Genomic DNA, 24,910 nt, shown 5'->3' on the forward strand with positions numbered 1-24,910 from the left:
AACAGAGATGGCTGCCTCACAGGGCCAGACGACAACGGGAGCGCTCAGCTGCTTTCAAATATTCAAGTCATCCTTTTGAATAGCTAAAAAAAAAAAAGAAGAATCATTATGTACACACTGTACTACATAAAAAATTGTTACATTCTTATTATTGGTTAGTTGTCAGGATTTTAAAAAGATGTTATATTCTTAAAATTTGTTAATATCACAAGTATTTAAGTCAAATCAATTATATTTTTAAATTGTGAGAAAATCATGTTCATTATTATAGTTCACTCTGAACAAAAAAAAAATATATTTTTTAATGATTCACGAACAATCAGGTTTACTGGCACCCTGATTGGCTACTTACACAGCAGCTCGCTTGTGGTTGGTTATAGCAGGTAGCGATTGCCCTACGATATCGACCTATTTACATATATATTTTTTTCAGAATCCAAAATTTTTCGTCTCTAATTTTCAACACTTTCAATGAATTAAAAAAAAAAGTAAAAAGAAAAGTGTTTCTCGCAACGACGATCACAATGCTGTCTTTTGATTGGCTACTTCCACAGCAGTTCATTTCGATTTGTTGTCATTTCCGGCAGCCGGCGGCTGATTGGTCACTCCCGCAATTTAAACCCGCCCACCCAAGCAGCGGTTCACCAGCTTCTGGGCTGGCCAGCTTCGTGGAGTTTGGCGGCAGCCATTCATTCTTCTGCGGTCCGCCGGAGGACGTGGAACAAAACCGAGCAGAAGACAGCAGACACGAAGCAAAGAGAAAGTTCGCTCGATTTTCATCTCTCACGTCTAAACAGAAGGGAAAACATCCATAAACTTTGACAAAAAGGAGTCATCAATCGTCTGAGTGTGTTCAAAAAAGCTTCCTTCAGCATCTCTCAATTCCACGTAAGTTTGGAGATATTTCTTCTTCTTCTGGACTGAAATAACATCCATCATATTTTTTTAACGTATTGTTCTCCAAATTCATTTCCTAACTTTTCTACTTCCGAGACGAATCGGAACATTCGGCCAGTCAAAACCGAGCTGACAAGATCATTTTTGGGGCTGCAACCGCCACTGATGTGGCATTTCTGAATTTTTGTTCAAATATATACTCGTAAAATTTTTGAAAAACATTCTCAAGATGAAATGACCACCAAGCTGATTTTTTTGGTCCAAAAAGTTGGAATTGGATTTAACGTTGATTTGTGCTGAATCTGCCAATTGGAAAAAAAAAATCCAATGACGTCAACAAGTTGTGAAAGCGTAAAAAAAGATATAACTTCAAAACATGCATATATTTTAAATATATCGTACACGTCTTTATATTTCTCAGAAAACGTCATACTTAATGCCACCCATTTTATAGGTGAAACACATTTTAGGTTATTAATCAGCTGTTAAGTGCTACTTTAGTCGATAGTGGATCGATACCAATCGGTGCTAGCTAAACCATTCGTTCCATAAATCCGAAATTTTTTGTACTGGTTTGAGCTCATATTGTAAAAACAGATGCGTTTGGGCTTAATAAAATATCCTAAATATCCTATCCCTAAATATTATTGTGTATTATTGTCTATTACTGTGAATGTTCAATACAAAAAATGGGCGAAATTGATCAATCATTTATTCATAACCGCATTTTGATATTGATTTTGATAAAGTATTGGCTCGGCATGGACTGAAGTCGCGTGAGCTTCCTGAGGCGGCGAGCCAGGAGGAACTCGGGTCACTGGACGGCGTCTAAGATGACTTTTGTTTTGTGACTGCGGGTGAAAGTGTTGTCAGCCGTGACAAAGCACTTTGGTGTCAGCTTTCGGGGAGTGAAGTGAAAAACAGGTCCGCGCCTGGAAACTGTTAGTGTGAAACACGGGACGTCTTCGCCATTTAGAAGAAAAAAAAAAGAAAAGGACAACCACCCACCTGTGAATCCTTGAGTTTTGGGGGCGTGAACTTTGGCTAAAAGCTTGCGGCGTCCCTCATGGTTCCGTGTTAGGGCCCCTTTCAAGAGCGCACATTTTTTTTTTTCTCTCTCTCTCATCCCGCCCCTGCGGAACACCGCCGCACTTTTTTTGTGCCCACAAAAAAGTGCCGCGCTGTCTCTCTTGGCAGGCGGATGGCGCAGATGCCTCACGACACTTTCAAAGCACGGAAAAAAGATGAGCGCCCTGTCGTGACGCGCAAAAATTAGAGCGTACAGTATACGGCGGAAAACGACATCTGGCGCACGTGAGCCTTTCATGCGCCTCAGAAATTGTCCGTCGCACATCAATCCCCAAATCCCAACTTGGACGCTCTAGGCGCAATTTTCAGGATATTGAAATGATAAAAATAAACATTTGAACTGTAATTACTAGTCGTTTTTCCCAAAAAAGAAAATGATAACTAAGTGGTTGTGCCATGTTGAAATTTGATGCGTTGTCACCATTTGGGTGAAATTTCAGCTCCCTAGTGTCTTTCAATGCTTTCCTTTTGATGTGAAATAACTTTGATGTAAAAAAGGATTGGCCAAAATACTCCACAAGGGTCAAAAACGTTCCTACATATTTACAAGTAATATTTTGAAGTATTTTTGCACCCTTGTGCCGTATTTTGACCATTTTTGGTCATTTTCTTCCATAGCACTTTGTCACTATTTTTGCACATTTCTGCTAGTGTGATAACTACGTGGTTGGGTGAAATTTCAACTCCCTAGTGTCTTTCAATGCTTTGTGAAATGTCTATGTAATCATCAAAGGATTGGGGAAAATACTGCAAAAGGATTAAAATGGGAGGGGCTGGCAATTTCGGGTGTCAAGAGCAGTAATGGTATCGGTCTCAAAAAAGTGGTATCGAAGATCCAGAGGAAACATTTAAGCTGAATTTCGTTTTGATTTATTCTCGGTTTGGCCCTAACACTACTTTATTTAAAACAGCTGTTTTTTTTTTGTTGGGTTTTTATCTTACTTTGAGCCCGTTTGTGTCGTCCGTTCTCGTTATTCCGATTTTATGAAACGGAAAAAAAAAAACAACTGGGTCAGATCCATGTGAAATGTGACAAAGTGCATCGGCTTCCCTTCAACGTTTCCACGTGGCTTCCCGTCTGTCCTACTTGTGCTGCCAATCAGCTGATTTTGGAGTCGACAAACTGGCGTGAAACTTTATTGCCGGCGCAGTCATGCACTCTTGATTCGATTAGGCGGCTCTTTGTTGGGGGGGGGGCAGCAGCAGCCCCCGGAGCTCGCTGGGTGGGGTCAAAACAAAGCACAAAAAGAAAGGAAGAAAAGAGTGAATGACTGGGGGAAGGGCCAAGTGGCTTTTTTTGTGGGAGGTTTGTCAGGGGGGGTTCATTATTCCCGGGAGGGGGAGAGCGCTCGGCTGCTCTGACGTCATCATCAAAATGTCGGCATGTTCTCCATCAAAGCGGATGAGGCGTACGCAGCTGTATGCTAATGTTTTGCTGGTTACGGGGATCCAAGTCAGGGAAAGGCCTGGCAGCTGCGCGCGCTCCAAATAACCCCGCTCCGCCTCCGCTGTCATACAGTAGTGGGTTCAATTACAAATTCAGGTTTTCAGGTTTTGGTCCGGAGCCATGTTTTACATGAAACCAAAAATCATCTTTTTACATTGAAATGAATGGAAATGCTATTAATTTGTTCCACACTCCGCTGAAACAACCATTTTTTTGGTTGTATTTTCTCGTTCTTGTTTTTTTTTCTTGTTCTCTCCATCTCCTTTGTTTTCTTCCGTCGTTTTCTTCTCCTTGTTTTTCTTTGTCCTTTACTTCTCTCGTTTTCTTCTCATCTTTGTCATCTGTCTTGTCGTTCCTCTTCTCTTTATCCTGTTTCATTTCATTTCTTCTTTTTGATCTTTTTCTCCCGTTTTTTTCTGTTACTTTCTTTTTCTTTGTCTTCTCGTTCTGTCTTTTTTTATCTTCTCCATTGTCTCCTCCAGCTTCATTTTCTTCTTCTCTGTTCTCCTGTGTTTTCTTCTTCTTCTTCTCATCTATTCTATGTATTTGTCTTCTACTTCTCTCTTCTTTTTCTTCATCTTCCTTTCCATCTTCTTCTTTTTGTTCTTTTTCTTCTTTGTCATCTTCTCTGTTGTCTTCTATTGTATCTTCTCTAATCTTCTCTGTCGAGTTCTCTGTCCTATTATTCTTTGTCTTCTTTTTCCTTTTTTTCCATCTTCTCCATTGTCTCCTCCATCTTCTTTTTCTTCTCCATTGTCTGCTCCTCCTTCTTCTAATTCTTCTCTGTTTCTTCTCTGTGTTCTTTGTTTCTTCTCAATTCTTCTGGTCTTCAACTTCCGTCTTCTTTTTCTTCATCTTCTTTTCCCTCTTTGACATCTTCTCCATGGTCTCCTCTTTCTTCTTGTCTCGATTTGACTCCGTCATCTTTTTCGGAAGGAGCTGACTTGAGCGCGTAGCCCGTGGCGTAAAAGTGAATTTAGCGTAGTGTTCGCATAGCGCAGGACTCCGCTAATGGTTCGAGCAGCTGCGGTTTGATTTGTAGTGTGACGACTCTCCAGGTGACTCGCAGACCGACTCGGGATAATGTTACGTGACCCGCGGGACCTCACGCACACACGCCGGCGCACAAAGCTAGCGAAGAATACCAACGCGCTGGCTCCAGTCTTATTTTCTTACACCGTCTTTTTAGACAGCCGAAATCAAAACAAGCCACTTTTTTTTTTCTTAGGCGAGAAACCGAATGAGGTTTAGCGGGCAATCGCGCCATTCGCTGATTTCGGTTTTAGCGTTTGTAACTGAAACAACACGAAACACAAACTGTATTTGGTAGTACACAAAAGTGACTTTTTTTTTAATGGATTAAAGGTCAAAATCGTTTTGAAAGTTTTAAAAAGTAAATCCGCTGGTTTCGGCGTTGTATTTAATGTAGCGGCATTAGTTACGTAGCTTAAATTCTCAAATTGAATATTAGACAAGTTTTAAAAATGTGTACCTTATTTCATGCAGTTTAAGTGCACCTTCAGTGACTTTTATATATAAGGCACACCGCATTATAAAGCACATAGAATAGAAGCTACAATAGTGGCTGGATGCGCTAAATGGAATGTCAACAAGTTTAAAATAATATAATTATTCAATGAATTATCGAACTGATGATTTTAAATGAAATAAAAAACTGTATAGAACATTGTTTTGTTGATTGAAAAACACTTTCTGGATTTATATTGTATATAAAATAAGAAAAAAAAACTTGCCGTTTTGGGGCCTTGGCCCCATATATGTTGCTGCAAAATTGGAGCATACATAGCATATAAAAATATGAAAAATATGTTTTTATTGTAAAAAATACATGCATACCTCAAACGCAACGGTAAAAATTGAAGGATTTATGATGATTAAGTTTTTTTTTTTTTTTGTCTCCCCAAAAAATCAAACCTTGCGGTTTATGTGCTGTATAAGGCGCGTTTGGATTATAAGGCGCACCGCTAACCTGCGAAAACAAATTTGAAGGCTTTCAGGTGCGCCTTATAGTGTGGAAAAGAAATTATTGTAAATATACGATTTTTCGTAACATATCAACCTTTGAGGGTGTAAAAATTGCGATTATTAAGGTTTTGACGTAACAATTTTTTTCTTAAATGTAGAAAATAATTAGGTTAAATTTATATTTACATCGCTTCATTAATTTACATTTAAAGTCTTGTAACCACACAGCTTTTTTTCTTCTCCAAATTAACCGTTTATTTTTTCCTCCTATTACTTTTTTGTGGATTTTAAATGGATTTAAAACAGGCGTTTTTGTTCTGGTCCCTCTTCTAAACGATCCCCTCAAGAAATCCTTGCTCATTAGGCCGTCTCGGTGTCTAAAAACGTTTCGTTCCCCGAGATCCAAGGGCGGGCTTTTAGTTTGCCAATTAACTGCGGCGTTCCGGGGTCAGACATCTGCCATCCATCTCCTGGGGGCGGGCGTCTGGAGCTAGCCGCCCCACCCCGCCCCTTCGAAAAATACCCCCCCGCCGGCGACGACTTCCCGCCAGTCGCCTCGGAGATCCTTCGCTGACGGCGGCTACTTTTTTATTTTCATTATTTTTTCTAAACATCTGTCTCTGACCTCTTGCGTCTTTCACCGCAATATACACAAAAACAGCCTCTGTTTTTGTCATTTCTGACTTAGCGCTAAACGACTTTTTCGATCAAACAAACTTATACGAGTGGAAATTAGGTCAAGGCGAGCTTTTGGCAGAGTGCCAGGTTTTTTTCTAAATTATTAATGTTGATTTCTAGATCTTTACTCAGTCGCTCCCAAAGATGTCATTTTACATTCTTTTTTTGCGTGGTAGAAAAACATTGAGAAGTAAAGTAATCAATTCCTTAATTAAAGAAGTACTGAAGTAATTGATGTCTTTGATTTAACTTCTTCCGCTTCCAGCAAAATAAGACTCCACAGCTGTTTACGCCACACGTACAGTAAATAGTAATTACTCTTACTGTAGGGACTAAAGTAATAAAGTAATCAATTACTTGAGGATGACGTAATCAAAGAACTTTAGAGTACATAAAGTAATTGATCACTGTAGCACTTGTTTGCCTTCAGTAATCAATTACCTTATGACCTAATTACATAAAGTAAGTACCTCAAGTAATCAGCAAATTACTAAAGTAATTGATTACTTTGGCGCTAGCTACTTTTAGACCTTCCTTAATCTAATATATATATATATATATATATATATATATATATATATATATATATTAGTGGTGATCTGTTTCCTGGAGTCCTGCGCTATAAAATTCCATAATAAGGGTTGTTTGCGTTGTTTCCACAGACCGCCTAAAATGAAAATACAGGCATGGCTAAATGTTGTTAGTACAGTAAATACTCTTGCCCTTATCTGAATACCGTGACTAAAAAAAAGTGAAAAGAAAGTCAAAAAGACAGAATGTCTAGGTTAACGACCCCCCTGATTTAGTTTTTACGCCGTGGGCCGAAAAAATGTGGACGACGGGCCGCAAATGGCCCCCCGGGACATAATTTGGACACCCCTATTTTGCACGATTCTTTGATCTTTAACTTTCGCTACGCTAACAGTAATTACCAGACGATTTCTGTTCAGCTATTTACTGAATGCCAGAAAGACGGAGAACAGGGCTGTGGAGCCTTATTCCGCTGGAAGCGGAAGAAGATCTGCTTTGTCACAAAATGCTTCTTAAACATAATTTCAAGTGCGATTGCTGGAAAGCCACACCTGTTTTTTTACACGAAAAGAAGTCCAAAGTTCATTTAGCGCATCGTATCCGTCATCATTCCTTCGCAATGACCTATCCCCGTCCCTCATTATTCATCCGTGCATGTTTTATTTTGTTTCTGGAAAACAACAAATCAGCAATCCCCAATCGGCAGCCATCTGTTGCACGTCCGACTTCATCACCGTGCCATGATGTCATGTTTGTGTGCGAGCGCGCGGTCTTCGCGCGCATACACACAGCGGAGGAAATTGGCTAGCGCTCGGACAATCATTGCATTAGCCGCCCGGCGTGTAATCAGCGCCAGCCCCAGGGAAGCACAAGGCATCTTTTTTCGGGGAGATTTTTTTTTGCATCTGCAGCTGTGTTAAGTGTTTTTTTTTTGTTTCTTTTTTGAAGGGCTAATGAAGGGGATTAGCATGGAGGTTAGCGGCGTGATGTCACGTCATTAAAGGGGAAAAAAAAGAACTTTGTGTCACGGAGTTTATTTGCGGATCAGGTTGACCGTTTTTTACCCTCGAAACTGCTGTTTAGCTCATCACGCGATGAAATATTTCCAATGTGTTTTTGATATTATGGTCTGTCTGTTGCAGAATGTCACCTGTCGCGGGTGGGGCTGGAACAGATTCTACTCTATAAACTGGGTCTCTTTTTGTTTTGTTTTCATTCACGTCATCCGGTTTTTTATTCTTTTTTTTTTAAGTGGAATTCTGCTATGATGTCATTCAGTTTTTAGTTAGTTTTTTTTTTTTTTTTTTTATGAAAAGGGACTAGGACTTGTCTTTTACTGAAAATCTGTTTTCAACATTTACATATTTTAACTTTCAAATGGGTGCGTATGACCCACAAAATTAGAGGAGGATTATGCAAACTTAATTTATTTATGTTTGTTTGTAACATCCTGGGTCAATTTGACCCGGCGTCATGTTTAATGACCCAAAGTTTATCGTCTTTTTTTACTAACAAATTTGTGATTTTTTTGATTGTGATTTGTGTTTTTTTTTTTTTCCCTATACTTTGGGTCATTTTGACCCATTTAGTTGATCAAAAAAATCTTGCGAAAGTTAATACTGAAAAACTCCATTCGAAATTTACTTTAGCTTTCTAAAGGGTCAGTTTAACCCACAACATAACAAGTGTTAGCCTTTTTTTTTTGGTCATTTAAATATGCTTTGCGCTAGAGGGTGTTTGGCTGAAAAAAATATTTCACAGGTGATACATCTATGAAGAAAATGCTTGAGAAACATCCAAACACAAAGCCTTTGACTTTTTTTTGGCCTTAAGCACGGTGTGGAAATTTGATAACTGCAGTAAAGGAGGAAACTCTAACAAGAATCCCGCAAGGTCAGATCTTGACCAAAGCTCTTGCCGAAGGTCCCACCCTAAAGACAATCATAGCTAAGTTAGCGCGGCGATAATTTAAGACCCTCGGATACTCCAAAGGGCGTCTGAATAGAGTCTTTTGTGGCGTTTCTGGCTGCTGGGAACATTGCTCCATGTTGCCCCCCCCCCATAATGGTCTCCCCCAGCTGTGGAAGCGTTCACCAAGAGCTATTTGCCAGCTAAGCACGTCACATGAAAAAGCCGGCCAATCCGAGCGCCCGTAATCCTGCCTCCGGGGAATTTGGGACCCGCGAGACGCCGTCTTTCCCCGGATGTCCAATCAACTGTCTGCCAATCGAACGGCGATGCTTGGCGACCGACGACGTTTGTGTTTTATTATCGTCGTCACGCCCGGTGATCCCGCTGAAGCCGGTGTGGGAATTGCATATTATTCCAGGATTATTATGCGACTTTTCTGTAGCTTTTGCTCTCAAGTGTCCGCTAAGGCTTTATTTGATTACATTTCTTCGTTATCGAATCTGTGATAGCAGCTCTTGGTTTGTATCTTTTTGCCCCAAAAATACAAATCCCTTTTAATAATTTATATGCACGCCGGTTAGAGGTAAACGCTCAGAATTTCTCAGTAAATTTCTGGAAAGCGTCTTGTAAATTTTCATGGGAAATTATCCATGGGAGTTTAACCCTTGTGCAATGTTTTGTCCTATCTTTTTATGTTTACATCAAAGACATTTTATATCAAAGAGAAAGTATTGAAAAATGACACCAGGGAGCTGAAATTTCACCCACCTAATACATTAAAATAAAAAATAAACACAATTGGGCATTTACTCAAATTAATGCCTTTTTTTTCACCTGCTGTATTAAAGTTCCTTATTTAGGTCCAACTTTCTGTAAATTTCTGACTTCTTCACAAAATGCATATTTACTAGAAATGGGACGAGGTACTAATCCCATAAACTGAGATGTCTCACAATATTGAGTCCACAGAAACATGATGAGATGGGATATTGACAAATTTTTAATATTTTTCCAAAGTTTCTTTTTAATAAGCCGAGTGCAGGAAAATGAACACTTTTGCATACAAATGTAAACAAACTTTTCCTACAGGCTTATTTTTCAGCTGCAACCGCACATTATTTTTCTGCAGATGAAACTAATCATAAACACAAAGACCAATTTCTGCTGTATAGTCCATCGCACTTGTGGCCCATCAAGCCAAAAATAAGAGATGAAGAAATATCGCGAGATATCGCAAGATCTCTCTGGACGGCAACTGTATATACGGTTTATTTGTACATTATATACCAGTTAACACAAAGTTAACATCCCCATCTGACCAGCGATGATGGTTTTCCGCTCTGCTAGTGTATTGACTGGTGAACTGCGAGTGACCTGAGGTCTGGATCGTGTAAAGGGAGGGAAGAGCCATTAGTTAATTATCTCCAGCCTGATGTATGCGCGTCATTACTTTGAGTGGAGCAGAGCGGTCTCAAGGAGGAAGACATTCCCGACTTGATGACCTAGTTTACCGGGGATCGTTACCTGATGGAAAATCCTGAGCTTTCTACTGCATGACAAATTTCAAAGACTCTGCATGTCACATAAAAAGTACAAAGCAAATAAAAAAGGATGAAAATCTTGTATAGCCTTCAGTAGTAGTAGTAGGCTCTGTTACTCTGTTTTTCCACTGGCACTTTAAGAAATGTGTTGTTTTAATCGGACAAGACAAAGACTTCTTCCTCAATTTATGCCAAAAACAAAACAAAGAAACAGTGATTTCCATCTAATAATTTTCAAAAATGTGGCTTCTTGAGTCAACTCTGCAAGCACGAGTGATACCGTATCACGAGTTGTATTATTGTCCAACTGCATCACGTTTTCACAAACGTCCATTGAGGTGCGCTGGTCTTTGAAAAAAAATGAGATAATGTCAAAATAACATTTAATGCTATCACTTGGAATCCTTAATTATTCTGAAAGCAAATTTGACTAGTTAGAACGTAAAATTGTGTTTTTGATCAAATAATGAGCATCTGCACTTTTTTTTAACACGCGTTTTGAGAGCCGTCTTGGAACATCAAAAAAGGCACAGATGGCATTATGATTCGATTTTAATTAGTAAGGTTTTGGCCAATCACCTCTCAGATGTGGCGATATTTTTTGTTCGATTAAAAACCAAAACCCCTGAAAAAACCTTATCCCGAGTTTAAGGGTTTCTCTTTTCAAGCCAGTAAGAATTCTTGTAAAAAATACGTAGCAAAACCTGGAACTGTTCTTCTATCTTGGATTTCTTCTTTTGAGCATGATTTTTCTTTGTTTTTAATCAAGCGAGGTATTTTCCCCACTTAAATCTCAGTTAGCATTGACTCCCCCACTCAAACCGTTTAGCTCTTTTTGACGGACACCAAAACATTCAAGATGTGGCGGTAGAGGAGAGCGTTAGCCAATCAGAAACAAGCTCCGTTGTGAATACCAGACTTTTCGGATCACCCTGCAAGAAAAAACTCATTCAAGTCATTTAACCTGTTTTTTCAATTACCGAAATGATTTTTAACACAATGATTCAACCGCCTTATCAAATTCGTCATTGCAAGCTGAGCTCGGAACGTTACGTAACCGTTCTCGCCTTGTTTCCGTCAACAGGCGACCCATCGTCATCAATCGAAGGACATCAATCAGAGGACTCCATCCTGAGATTCCGCGTGAGAGGTCGGTGCCCCAATTCTTTACGACGGCGTCTTTGTCCAAACACTTTGGGCCGAGGTTTCCATAGGAGGCGTTCAGACTCAAAACAAACCAGACTTCCTGCTTTTCTCGCTTTGATATTTTTGGGCCCCTGGCGAGCAGGACTACAAAGCTATTCCCATTCCTGCCTTTGTTCCCCGCCGGCGCAAGGCACCGTCAATCATTTCGGAATCAACACAACTCCACCAGATGCCGACTCATCCGCTTTGTACTCGACACAATTCAGTGAAGTTACATATTTGGTTTTTCGGAGGTAAACCGTCCGCTCGCATCGAGTCTGGAAATGGGTCCGGTGGTATTTATTAGGTTGAAGAAGGAAGTCGGGGGTGTCTGGGGGAGGCCTGTTGGGGGTGTATGTTTTTCCTATACGGGGGAAAAACAATGGCGTGGACGATAGGGAGCGGGGACCACCTGTGAAGGTCATTTGAAAAGTGGAAAGCCCCCACGCCATAATAAACAAGGTGATCATTTGTCACGTCCAAGCTCAAAATAGTTTGGCTCGATGTCAGCAGCATGTTTCCTGTTATCTCCGTCTTGTTTTTCAGCTTCTGTCGTGGTCGAGTTCAACATGAATTCTATTTTGCCCCAAGCGTGACTTTCTTCTTTTGGCTCCGTTTCGGGTCGTCGAATTTGATTGAATTTTTATACTTTCTTTACCACTGGCGCCACACCTTTGTGTAAGGGGATACTGGGGAGCAGGCTGCGAAATTTAACACCCGACGCACTTCTTCTACCCTGCTGCGTCAAAAGCCGTTGTCACGGTTCGAAAAACTTGGTGAAAACACTTTGGCGTCTGTACTATAACACCAACCTGGCGTAGACCGATTATCGTCCATTTTGATAAATATCGGGGTAGGTTCCAACTTTGTCAGGTATCCTACTGACCCCGGGAAGTCTTTGTAGCTTTTTTTGTTGGAAATGCAAACTAAGTGAAATTTTTACATTTTAGTTTGGGAAAATTTGAGAAAACTTTACTTTCAACAGAAAAGTATTGGGAGTTAGAATGTTCGAATTATATATATAATATGTACAGTACATACGCTGGGAGCAATAAACCAATCAAAGAACATTATGTAATACATGCGGTATTGTATGTGTGTTCGGAACAATAAAGCAATCATAGAACGGCACGAACGGTTCGTATGACGGGTACAATAAACCAATCGGAAAACCTTGGATACGTTCCCGTTTATTCCCGACCATATGTTTGCGAATGCACCTTTTAATACCGTGGGTATATGTATGGGTTACGTACGGAAATACACACCATAATCCAGACTGTTCCCAACAATACGGTGCAGAAACTACGGGAGTTTTTTGTTTTAAATTTTGACGACAATATTTTCTCTTGCTGAAAATATCAGTTATCAACCTCTTTGACCACAAATCCACGCTGAAAAAAAAAGAACCTCTCTCCAATTCCAACCTCCTTTTCACCCCTCGTTTGTCTCTTTGGTATTGTTCGGGCACTTTTGATTCTCGCGGCTTAGAGTACAGGCTCAAGTCATCTTTTGATTGAAAATTCTTCGTCAGTCGTTTGTGGGAACCTCAGCGGGTCGGAGCCTCGGGGGAAGTCGGGATTAAAGAGCGCTCGTCTACGGCACAAAAGACGGTGGGAACAATGCTTCCCGGCATCCCGCAAAATATCTTCCACCCGAGCTTTTCCGCGTTACCGATTTCCTGCGTCTGACCTGGAAAACAGAAGCACGGGGATTTGCGACGGGGGACTCGACCCCCCCCCCCCCCCCCCCCCCCCCCCCCGTTTGCGTTCATGGATCCCGGGGCTAAGGTGGGGCTGGAAATGGTTAAACATAATGGATGCAGTGTCAAGCCCGAGGGCCCCCGGGCTCTGGAGTGCTAACAGGGGGAAACAGAGAGTTATTTGGGGCCCCTCAGGACTCCCCGACCCATCAGCAATCGGCTCAAAGAGGTGTGAAGAATGTAACCCTCAATTTAACTCCGTTTCACTTAGCTTTTACTTTTCGCACCATTTTGCTCTCTTGCTACGTGTGAAAATCATCTGGAAGTCGCGGTAGCCTGTGTGAAAGTCCCAAAAACTTCATCTGCCTAATTTGCCTAACAATAATAGCGTTTCCATCAGGCCCTTTGTTGTTTTTCCCCAGAATCCCCGCACGTGTTACGTATGTGATCGTAAAAATACCCCTGCGGTGGTTTTTGTCTTTCAGCCGGCACAATGCTCAATCTAGTACAGGGCCCTCCTTCAAATCGACCCACCAGATCCCCTCCGGGGGCGTTAGTGCCGCCGAGGTCCATGCAGGTGCGCCGTCTGTTTACCGCAACGATTATTCTCTCGCGCTCTTTCCCACGCTGGCTTCCCCTGGACGTCACTGTTGGGATTTCCTTACCTTCGACACATCTGTGGGTGTGTTTACGTTGAAGCGACGGTCATATCCGCCCGCCAGAAGTGCTACAACTCCTGCAACCTCAGCTAGGTACAAAGTACCACTGAGATGTGTAAAGGTGGAAGGAACATCGCCATCATTTTCTTCACTTCCTTTAAATGACCAAATACTTTTGTCCTCTGGAGTCCCTCAGGGAAATGTTTTAGGTCTCATAAGTTATGCATTTATCCAAGACTAATAACATTCTGGGTCAGTTTGACCCGGAGTCATGTGTAGTTATCCAAAAGTTTCAGAAACGTTTTTTGTGTGTTTAATCCTGCTAACTAGCATATCTCAACATATTTTTTCTTAACATATAGGTCAATCTGACCCAACAGCATTACAGGAGGGTTAAATCGGATCCTGATTGAGAACTACTATCGTATTTCCTTGCCAAGCTTCATTTCACTTCACGTCTGCTCAAAATTCATGCATTTGCAAGTTTACTATAAAGTTTCATCATTTCCTGTCCTTTAGCGCAGTCTTTCGGGTCACTTCCTGTCAGAGGAATCTGTCCCAAAGCTTTCATCCATATAGTTTGCATTATTTATATGCGTAAGTACGTACAGATGGATATAAACACGCAGCCCTTTGCTGTGATTGTTTGCATATTTCACATCTGTCTCCGCGAGCTCGTCAAGAGCTCTTCATGGCGTCCAGATGGTCCTTGACGCTGAGCTTCTCCGGTTGCAGACATGCATCCGTCGCCCCATGGATCTTGTATCTATCTGATTTTTTTTTTTACGGGCCGGGGCTATCGGATACTTTTGCCCCGGCGCGTTTGTTTTGGCTTTTTTCAGCCGTCGCTTGGTAACCTGCATCTCGCAGCGGGCTTTTATGTGGCCGCGATGTGATTTTATTTTATTTTTTTTCTCCCTCTGTTGGAAAACTCTCGACGGCGTCCTTCCACTGCCAAATGTTCCGACCTCCATCTGTATCTCCCATCGTTCATTTTTTTTTTTCCACGTGGTCGGTCCTCGGCGGCCATCTCTTTCCGCACATGTTGACCTGGCGCTAGTGATGTAACCTTCATGCAAACAAGAAGACTCGAAAGTCGCGTATTCCTCCGCCTCCGACTGTACATGGTCTCAGCAGATTTGTCCCCTCGGAAAAAAAACAGGAGTATATTGGTGTCCAAAGTATATGGTACCAAATCCACTCCCAACCTGGAAAATATTTACACCATGAAATATATTTCCTTTTTTTTAGTTTTATGTGTCAGTTTTACAGTAAACTGGGATTTGCAGACAACTTGAATCAAGTCACACTTGCGTCTTAAAAGGTAGTTGTCGTTGTGGGTAGTGTTTTAATTTTCTGCAGGACCGGTCTTAGGATCAGTTTTTAATCATCTCCAGGACATTTTTCTTAGTCTTTTCATGTCTTGGTCTCTGGCGGGTGGACTCTGGATTTTCGGTCACTAGCGGTCACATCCAAACCAGTGCTACAGGGATCAGTGAGGGACCCAGATTGCAGGTCTTTGCAGAAGAAATGAATGAAAAAAAATGCTTATATGTGGTCTTAACCTCTAAAATTGTATGAGTCATGGTCTTGACCTTTTTAGCTCTCAATCTGGTCTCGGTGTTAACCGCCAAAAGTTTTGGTATTGTCTTGGTTCCAACCACCAAAACCTTTGGTCTTGATCTCCAGAGGTCTTGATCTGGTCTCGGTGTCAACCTCCAAAAGTCTTGTCTGGATCTAGAGTTCCAAAGGTCTTGCTTTTGTCTCCGTCTCAAATTCCAAAAGTCCAGCGCTGGTCCCGATCTCGATACTTTTTATTCTCGATAATGTCTGGGTTTGGTTTAGTGTCGTCTTCACTGAAGCACGGATGTGAATCCTAACGTTCTTTGACAGAATGAATTTGTGGCGGACCGAGGACAGCGCTCCTCTTGATTAGCAAGCTGCCGTGATTGGATTCGACCATCAAACAAGACGACTGACAAAACGAACGACTTTATTAAGCGTTTCAAAGTGAGATCATAAATTCCCTTTCCAGGGTAACCTTCAAGACTCTCGTCGCTGACAGATACTGACGATGTGTTGAGGGTGTTATTATTCAAGTCTCCTCTACGTCGGCCTCATTCCAAGTTTTTTTTTCAGCCAGATCTTTACGGGACCATCGATCACATCCCGACAGGCGAAGACTAAAGCAGCAGCAGTCGCTGGTGTTTTACGCCCGGCGACGCCGCTTGTCTTGAACCCTCCTCGCTTTGATGTGAGAAGTCTGGACTGCGTCTGGATTTCTGGAGAGAAACTCCCTCGTCTCTTTCGGACCGTGTCTTTAAATGAGAAAGACCCGCCAATCGTCCCGTCTCCTCGTTGGTCGGAGGCGCCGTGTTTATACCGGGCACGGTTGCCCATTCACGGTGGCGCATCTGTAATTAGGCCTACCAGCGACACTTTTACTGCCGCGTCTTGCCAAGTCCAAGGAATGTTTATCTGCTGCAAAGACCTTAAGATTTACTGTTGGAACTTCCACGGCCAAAACCTAGTGGAAAAGTTTCAGCATGCAGCTTTTTATTTTGGAACCCTGCGTTGGAGACGTATAGACTTTATGGTGAAGCGAGCTAGCAACGCGGTTGTGGCGACGTGGAATCGGGACACTTTGATGGATACCGAACGACGTGTGAAGTCCTCACAGAGGTTGCACCGAGGACACCTACTGAAAAGCCAAAGTAAAAGCAAAAAATTTTGTGGCGTATTAGCATTATTGGTAGTGTTCCGTTTCACAAAATCACGCATTCATAAGCTTGTCTTGTTTTTTTTTATGATTTGGTTTACATGCACGTTATGACTGACCGGCAGAGGTGGGAGTAACTTAGATGACTTATTGTACAAGTCTCAAATTCTCACCTTTAAGTCGCCAATGACTGTGGCGCTAGTTAAACAAGTGAAGTCGGACCCCTATGAAATTTCAAGTCATTATTTTGGTTAAGCAAGTCATAAATCAAAACCTTCAATCTTGCTCGGTCAACATAACATTTTACGCTCAGGATCTGTACTGGAGTTAGAAAGCTGGACTGACATTCACTACCGCATAATTTTTATGTCACGTTAATTTATTTTCCTCTCAGCGGTTGCTTAACGAAACCGTCCAAAAATTTAATATGGCTTGCCGGTCTTTGAGGGTTTTATAGAGGTCTGTTTTTCAGTTCTAATGAGAGGACGTTAAAACTAGTTTGTTTTCTATAAAATGTTTTTTTATTAATATTTCTGGATGCCTAGATTTCAAAACCTAGAACGGATTAATTGGATGTAATTAATTGTCGATTTGGATATCTGATTCGGTTTTCTGGAACAATTCATCGTAAAAACCCAGCTTCCGCAGTTATTCAGATCTAAGTCGTTTGGTCTTATGGATTTTAACAGATAAGCTGCACCAGACTACAAGCCGCAGGGCTCAAATCATGAGAAAAAAGTTGTATTTGGAAAAATACGGTAGTCCATAGTGGAGGTTTGTCAGAGACAAAACAGGTGCTTAGTAGTCCGGACTTCATTTGTATCAGGACCTCCTCAGAGGCCTCCTTCCCCAGGCTACCCCCCCCCCCCCTTTTTTTTTTTATACATATGGAACTCATTTGTCCTTCCTGTGTGAGTGAACGCAAAGGTCAGCGGGACGACGGAGCTGCAAAAGCGACACGAAACATGAAATCGGGCCGCCTGTCCGGTCGGACTCGCTGACATCCCGGCAGCGTCCTTATCTGGCCATGCCTGGAGGAGGCTCGCCGTGGCGATGAGCTCATCGGGTTTGATTGTGAACAGCCGGTCCCGCATGACGGGATGTTGCTCTTGGCCCGTTGGAGAAGGCTGACGAAAAAGCCCAGCGAGACAAAAGAGGGGAGATCCAACTCCGCTTTGTTGTTTTAACCCAGATTCGCCGCACAAGTGTGGCCGCCATGTGGACAGTCTCACTAAGTGACCCCCCTTTCCTACCCTGGTTGAGTAGCCAATCAGAGGAGATGTGGGCGGGGCAAGGCTGGAACGCTTCAAGGCGGCCTAGTCCCGGGGAGCCACTTGAGCGTCTGCTCCCCCGAAGAAGCGGACTAGGAGCCTCCGCGGAGACAGGTCGGACCCTTGTTTATTTCTTTCCTTCTGGCCGCCGAATTTGGTGATTTGCTGAGCACGTGGCGCGGCGGAGCTGATGTAATACGGCCCGATCAAAACATGGCTGCAGATGTGCTGAAGCGTTAGGAAAGATTGGCCCGCCGGCTCGTGGAAAAGCTGACTCTGCCGTCCCGCTCTTATTACAGCCGCTCCGCTGGCGACAAAGCCGGGAAGGATTCGCCGTCCAAAATCTGCACGCGACCTACTAAGCCCATTGTTTGGATTTCTTTTTTGGGGCAGGACGTCCTCGTAGATGAGGAAAATGCCGTTCCTCGTCCCGATTTTTGGGTAAAATTTGGACCGACCTTGGGCTTTGTATTGTATTGTGTTTGCGGTTCATCTTTTACACCCTCGATACATCACTTTTTTTTAATAGGCTACACTGAAAAGTCCAAATTCCAAGTTGCATGCCTTCATTAACACATTCAGTGCCGTTGACGACTTTTGACGTCAAAGATGAATTTTCACTGCGCCCCACTCACGGCTGTCCCGGACATGCGATCCTCGGCAATATTAACATTTTAACATTTAAAAAGACTGCTACTGTACATGTAAAATCAAGCACTTTGTCATCCTACCAGCAGGGGGCAATGTTTCCCACATGTTTGCATGACAAAAGCCTCTACTTTTTTCACCCTAACATATTATTTACCAGTGTGAAATGGCGTTGAGTTTCTCACCGATTCCTAATATACGCCTACAGTGCGAACTGTCGATTGAGACATATTTTGGAAATAATTTTTTTTTTTAATAATTTCAGTTTGAAATAATTGATTAAAAATTGCTTAAAAGTAATTAATGTGCTTGGTTTTAAGTAGGCTTCATTTTTCTTCATTTTTTTTCATATTTTTGTGTAAGTGAGCTGTGTGTTTTTGCCATAATAGTTATGTAGTTTATTTATTCTAGCTTATTATTATAATTTGTAAGTATTTAGCCTTAAAACCTTATACATATACTGCTTGTAAAAAAAAGGGCAATGAATAGACATGTTTGACCAAACATAATGAATAATCGCCACCAAAATAATCGTGTTTATTATTTCGGACATAATCGTGCAGCCCTACGTTCGTATCTTATGGGATTTTACCCGTTGATAAGCCATTTAGGTCATGTTGTGGGGTCTAAAAGGAAACACTGGAGTTCCTGTCTTATTTAGCATGCAAAGAAGAGATAAGAGGGGTGAAAAAAACTGCGACCCCGCGGCTCTCCATTAAGCAGCCGACCTCGGGTCAGAAACGCTCCTGATAGCGTAACGGCTGCCCGGGTGTCACGTGACTGCTGATAAACATCCCCGACGTACAATGACCTCATTGTGGACGCTTGAAACGAAGAAGTCGCTCAAAAGTCTGCCTTTATAAAGATCAAGATGCTTCAGGTTCCTCAAATAGATGCCGTGCCCCTAGAAGTCGCCGAGTGTGTCATCCACCTCAAGGGTGTTTGATGTTTTATTCGCACCCGCAATTAAAATAGTCCCTAGGCGCCTTAATGACTGTGGTATGCTTTCAGCAAAATAACCTAAGGGTATGAAATAATAAGTAACAGTAGTTTGGAGAGGACCATTTTCATTTGGTCCGTAAGGTTTCTTCAACTTCTCTAACTCTCGTGCCGTATTTTGATCGTTGTCATTATCCGGGTGAAATTTCAGCTCCCAAGAGTCTTCTTTCAATGTGTTCCCTTTGATGTGAAATGCCTTTGTTGTAAAGACCGAAGGAGACGGAGGCCGAGACAAGACAAAAACCTTTAGAGGTCAAGACTGAGACAAATTCAAAACCTTTGGAGGCCGAGACCAAGACTTTTGGATGTTGAGACCGAGACAAGACCAAGACGTTTAGAGGTCAAGACCTTTCAAAACCTTTGGGGCGGAGACCAGGACAAACCGAGACTCTTTGAGGTCGAGAGCGAGGCAAGACCAAGATCTTTGAAGGTGAAGACTTAAGACACCTTTGGAGGTGGAGACCCAGACCGAGACTTTCAAAGATTACGGCTGAGACTCAAGAATGAGAAGCCCAAAATGTTTGGACGCTTTTGGACTTTGAGACAGAGACGATCATCACAAAAACATTGAACAAAATGACCGATATCTTTTTCATTTTTGAACCGCGGTACTAGTGGATACGGGTCCTTGGGGCGGATTGGCTCTTGTCCAAAGGCGTTTCTGTCTTTGAAACATGTCAAAATGTTTTGTTTAGTAATCGTCGTCTCTGACCGAGCAACCTTGGAAGTGACAGGCACTAAAACGTAATGAAAGTGAACAGGCGGCCGTAAAAGCCGCTTCTGATACGAGCCGACATATGGCAGCCGTGCGGTTTTTCCGCCGCGCCCCCTTTTGCGGTCTTTGATCCTCGTCGTCCCCGTCGAGTAGGCCTCCGCATTTCTAGCAGAGCGATGACCTCAATATTCAATTCCGCGAGCGCGAGCGACCACACGCCTTTGAGCTTCGGCGGCGTCCCCGGAGCGCCTTTGATGAGACTTACGTTTGACACGCGGACCCGAGACAAGCGCGTTCAAGGCTCGCTCTCTTTTTTGTGACGGTCGAATATTTGTTGGCCGGTCACAGAAGGATCATTTCGCTCTGACAGGAAAACTGTCACAAAACACGTGACGCCGCGCCGATAATTGGACGCAGCTGCGCGGATGAGACGCTGGGTCGCGGCAGGACACTTAACCTTTGAACCCTTGGCCGAGTATCGCCGACGTGCCGATTTTGGTTTGTCTGAAGCCGAGCCAGAATGCTGGCGGACGGCCGGTCTGCTTTATGGGATCGATTGTTCTGACATGTTAAAAACGATGAAAAATTTTCGCCGTTAGCCAATTTCTTTTTATGATTTCATACATTTTGGAACCACGTTTGTAGCTGTATCTCGAGGCGTATTATATTTAGCAACTCTGGAAGATAGTGTCAAAAGAAGTGGTGCTTTATGTTCAACTCATTCAATGCCAAATACGTGTTTTGACGTCTTTTTTAAGAGTGCAAACATTCATTCCCAGTAAGTTATGATTTTCATTTTTTTTCAAAGTATTTTGCTAAAAGACCATCTATAATGATTGGTAGCAAGTAATCGATTACTTTGGGTCATTCAATACTAAAGTAATTAATTATTTCGGTATTGAAGTCTTAAGTCGCAATTATTTTCGACATGAGAGAATTATTCTACATTTTTGCACCTTATAGCGCGCAAAACGTGGTCCAAGGTGGTCCGCAGGTGCTTTGATCTCTTGCCAACTCTGGATGTGTTTCCACGGAAACAACCTCGTACATCTTGAACCGAAACCACGACCCTTATCGGGTCACGTTATTTATCGTACGTTTCCGCGACAGGCTACCGGCAAACCATAAAAGCCTGTGAGTACTTCTCTTATCTCTGGGATTTTATTTATTTATTTTATGATTGTAACCGCGTTAGCAATGCCACTAACAGGAAACGGTTCCCGCATTTGCGGACACTCCGCTGTCCCGTCGCCATGGCGAGTGTTTGTTTGTTTGTGTTTCCGCGGCGGTTTTACGGCAGCAACGGGCCAGCTGGAGTCTGGATTGGAGTCGTAACCCTAAAGCTCCTTTCACGCATTTTTTTTTGCCTCCCCCCTCTGGCAAACCGGCGCGATAATGAAGCAGTTGAGTTGCCGTGCAATAAAAAGTGATTCGCTTTTATTTGTTTTTACTATCTGGCAGGTGTGTCCCACGCGGGCTGGCCAGCGGGGGGAACGCCATGTAGAGGCGGAAAGCGGCGGCAAACTGCCGGGAGGAGGACAAACGGCGGTCGCAAGACGGGAGCACACTAGCTAGCTGACAAAGCGGCTAAAAAAATAGACCAGAAGAATTAAAAGGAGTCAAGAGGACCAGTGGGCCTGAATGAAGGAATCAGAGAACTGAAAAAAGGGCTGAACCAAGGCGCGGATGACGTGACAGCAAGGACAACGAGGAAGTAAAGGGCTAATCGAATGCAGAACTTGGCCCTGAACAAGGACTGAAAGAAGACTTTCTGAAGGACTTGGACTAAGAACTGAAACGGGGATATAACTTTTGAAAAGAAGAACTTAAGTAAGGACGAACACTGAAAGGACTTTACTCAAGGGCCAGAATGATGAAAAGAAGGACTTAAAGAAGGACTAACACAGGGACGTGCAAGAAGGACCTAAACAACAAGTAGAGGACTTGGACTTGGCAGGGAGACTTATTTGTAACGAACAAACGAAAAGACTTGAAGGCCAAAATTGAGGACTTGATGAAGGCGTTTGGGAGTGACATAGAAAAACTCACACCAGGAGGTCAAGAAGGACTATAAGGGCTAAAAGAGGAACTTGAAGACTAAAATCTGGGTTCCAAAAAGGTTTGGATGAGAGACTAAACCATAAACTGCAAAAAGAACTTGAAAAGGCCCCAACGGAAGGACTTTCGGAAGGCCCAAAACTTGACTGTCTGTGTGAGTGACTTAGAAAAACTGGAAAGCAAAACAAGAACTGAAAAAAAGCCTCAAGGAAGACGTGAAGAGAAATCTGGGAGGATTAGTAAAAGGAGACCCTGAAGGACTTTGCGAAGGCTTGGAGGAGTCAGCTGAGAATAACTGATCGCAATCAAACAAAGGCTAAAAAAAGAGCCTCAAGGAAGACATGAAGGACTGAACGATCTAAACTGAAATTAGAACTTGAAGGCCTGTAGGAATGACCTAGAAGAACTGAAAAAAGCCTCAAGGAAGAAGTGAAGAACTCACAGTTCTGAAACAAAGACTGAAAGGGGGGCCCAAAGGACTTTGCGAAGGCCTTTAGGAGTGTCCCAGAAAAACTGTACGGGGTAAAACTAGAAGTGGAAAAAAAGGCTAAAAAAAACGCCTCTGATCTGAAAGCAGGCCTAAAAGGAACCCTCGAAGGCCAGGAGGACATTGCGAAGGCCCGTTTGAAGTAAAACAAGAACCGGGAAAAAAAAAGACTCTGAAAGAAGGACTCCGAGCGGGACTCCGGGAAGGCGGCGAGCATGTGCCACGTGATCGTGACGTGCCGCTCCATGCTGTGGACGCTGCTGAGCATCGTGGCGGCCTTCGGCGAGCTGATCGCCTTCATGAGCAGCGACTGGCTGGTGGGCTTCCCGCGCACCCCCGAGCACCACCACCACGGCGCGTCTTCGTCCTCGCCGTCGGCCGGCGAGGCCTACCGGCCCACGCTGGGCATCTACGGCCGCTGCGTCAAGCTGCCGCACCTTCAGCGCGGCGGCGTGCTGTGCGGGCCCTACGCCGTCCACTTCGGGGAGATCGCCAGCGGCTTCTGGCAGGCCACGTCCATCTTCCTGGCGGCCGGCATCCTGCTGCTGTGCGCCGTGGCCTTCATCTCCGTCTTCACCATGTGCTTCCAGAGCATCATGAAGAAGAGCATCTTCAACGTCTGCGGGCTGCTGCAGGCCATCGCCGGTGAGATCCCGCCCCCCCGTCCCTTTGGCGGGCGTTTGAGCTTGCCCGCTGCCTTTTTGCTCGCCCGAGTCCCGGTGTCCTCAATCGTGGACACGCGTGAAAAGACCCTCTCTCATTAAAGGGGACCGCATTTTACTCTTTTAGTTCTAGACTATTTTAGACCCTCTTCAAGCCCTACATAAAAAAGGAAAAAAAATAATATTGGAAGTCTAAAAAAAAACGTATATATAGAGGATACATACATATGAGCAAGGACATTGCGTGTGCATTGAATCCGTCAGCACGTCAGATGTCCGGCAACAACATGTGGAAAGAATTTATGACCTACTTTTCATTTCCTTCTCCCACACCACGCCTTCCGCACAAAGACAAACAAAAGCCTCGGAAACACACTGCAATTGGACGATTTTTAAATTTTATTTTTTTTTCAACCATAAGTAAGGTTTTGCAAAAAAAAACAAATAAAAAAAAACCCTACCATAAGGCCTTTTTTCTTCAACAAAAAAACGTGAATAATTATATTGTTTTGTGCAAAAAACACGTTTAGTTTGCATTTTTTCCTGCAAGAAAAAAAACCAGACTGTGTAGTAAGGGGTTTTATTCTGAAGTAAAAGTCATTGCATTTTTTTTTTCACAATAAAAGACCATGCGTAGTCAGGCTTTTTTTTTCCAAAAATTCGACCATGTAAAGCCTTTTTTTTCTTTTTTTGCAAAAAAAGTAAGCTTTTATTTAAACAGTGTTTAGTGTGGTAGCAATAGCACAAGAGTAAGGCATTAGCCCCTGAAAAAAAACTAAAAAAACATGTATAGTAAGGCATTTTTTCTTGCAAAAAAATGAATTTTTTTCGCCCCCCCAAAAAAAGTCCATGTATACTATGTGTTTGTTTTTTTTTCCAATTACATTTTTCATATGTAATGTTTAGTAACGTGTTTTTTTTTTGTTTTTACAAAAAATGGCCATGTGGTACGTATACAATAATAAGACATTTTTCCTGTTTATTTAAAAAAAAGGCCATTAATTGCATGGCTTTTTTTTCACAAAAACTACCATGTATACCTATTTTTTTTTAAATTTTGCAAAAAACGACCATGAATAATGAATGACCATGTTATAATAAGGCTTTTTTTGCAATAACCACAGTTCTAATAAGACTTTTATTATATCGGTCCAGGCCTGTTCCTGATCCTGGGCCTGACGCTGTACCCGGCCGGCTGGGGCTCGGACAAGGCCCGCGTGTACTGCGGGGCGGAGGCGGCGCCGTACCGGGCGGGCCTGTGCTCCATGGGCTGGGCCTTCTACACGGCGGCCGGCGGCACGGCGCTCACCTTCCTGTGCGCCGTCTTCTCGGCGCAGGCCGAGATCGCCACGTCCAGCGACAAGGTCCAGGAGGAGATCGAGGAAGGCAAGAGCCTCATCTGCCTCCTCTGAGACCAGAGACTCCGCCCCTTCGGAGAAGCCCGACTCCGCCCCTGTAAATACCTGTACATACGCGCTCGCTCCTTTTCCGGTCAATAAAAACTCATCTGCTCGCTGTGGAACTCTCCACCGTTCTCGTTTTGTTTCTTATTTTGTGTAATAAGGCATCAAATCAAAAAAGGCGAGATTTGTCTCCAAAAGTGGCCCTGTACAATAGGGGGCAATTTCGGGGGAAATTTTCAGACTTTAGCCCGCACAGCTGTAACGTAAAGAATCAAACAGCACCCTCTGGCGCGACACGGCTGCTACTGCACCCTGGCTTCCA

The 24,910-nt window shown here is 43.0% G+C and overlaps 1 protein-coding gene across 2 annotated transcripts; it reads left to right on the plus strand.

Annotated features, from left to right (window-relative positions):
* The first annotated feature begins 32 nt into the window (after positions 1–32).
* lhfpl2a (LHFPL tetraspan subfamily member 2a) lies at positions 33–24,712 on the plus strand. Of its 2 annotated transcripts, XM_088435575.1 has the most exons (4): positions 33–888; positions 11,165–11,230; positions 21,440–23,168; positions 24,341–24,712. In XM_088435575.1, the coding sequence occupies exons 3-4, from the start codon at positions 22,739–22,741 to the stop codon at positions 24,595–24,597; spliced, it is 687 nt and encodes a 228-aa protein (XP_088291701.1). In that variant the 5' UTR covers positions 33–888; positions 11,165–11,230; positions 21,440–22,738; the 3' UTR covers positions 24,598–24,712. The 2 variants fall into 2 exon arrangements, with proteins under 2 accessions (XP_088291701.1, XP_088291702.1); XM_088435576.1 differs by lacking the exons at positions 33–888; positions 11,165–11,230 and adding an exon at positions 17,603–17,730.
* Positions 24,713–24,910: the final 198 nt, after the last annotated feature.

Source organism: Hippichthys cyanospilos, chromosome 15 (assembly GCF_059441005.1).
Source record: "Hippichthys cyanospilos isolate Australia breed blue-spotted pipefish chromosome 15, RoL_Hcya_1.0, whole genome shotgun sequence".
NCBI lineage: Eukaryota > Metazoa > Chordata > Actinopteri > Syngnathiformes > Syngnathidae > Hippichthys > Hippichthys cyanospilos.

Coding starts and splice junctions, on each gene's coding strand:
- lhfpl2a (XM_088435575.1), top strand. CDS start 22,739: ATGTGCCACGTGATCGTGACGTGCCGCTCCATGCTGTGGACGCTGCTG. Junction 23,169..24,340: donor GCTGCTGCAGGCCATCGCCG/GTGAGATCCCGC, acceptor ATATCGGTCCAG/GCCTGTTCCTGATCCTGGGC.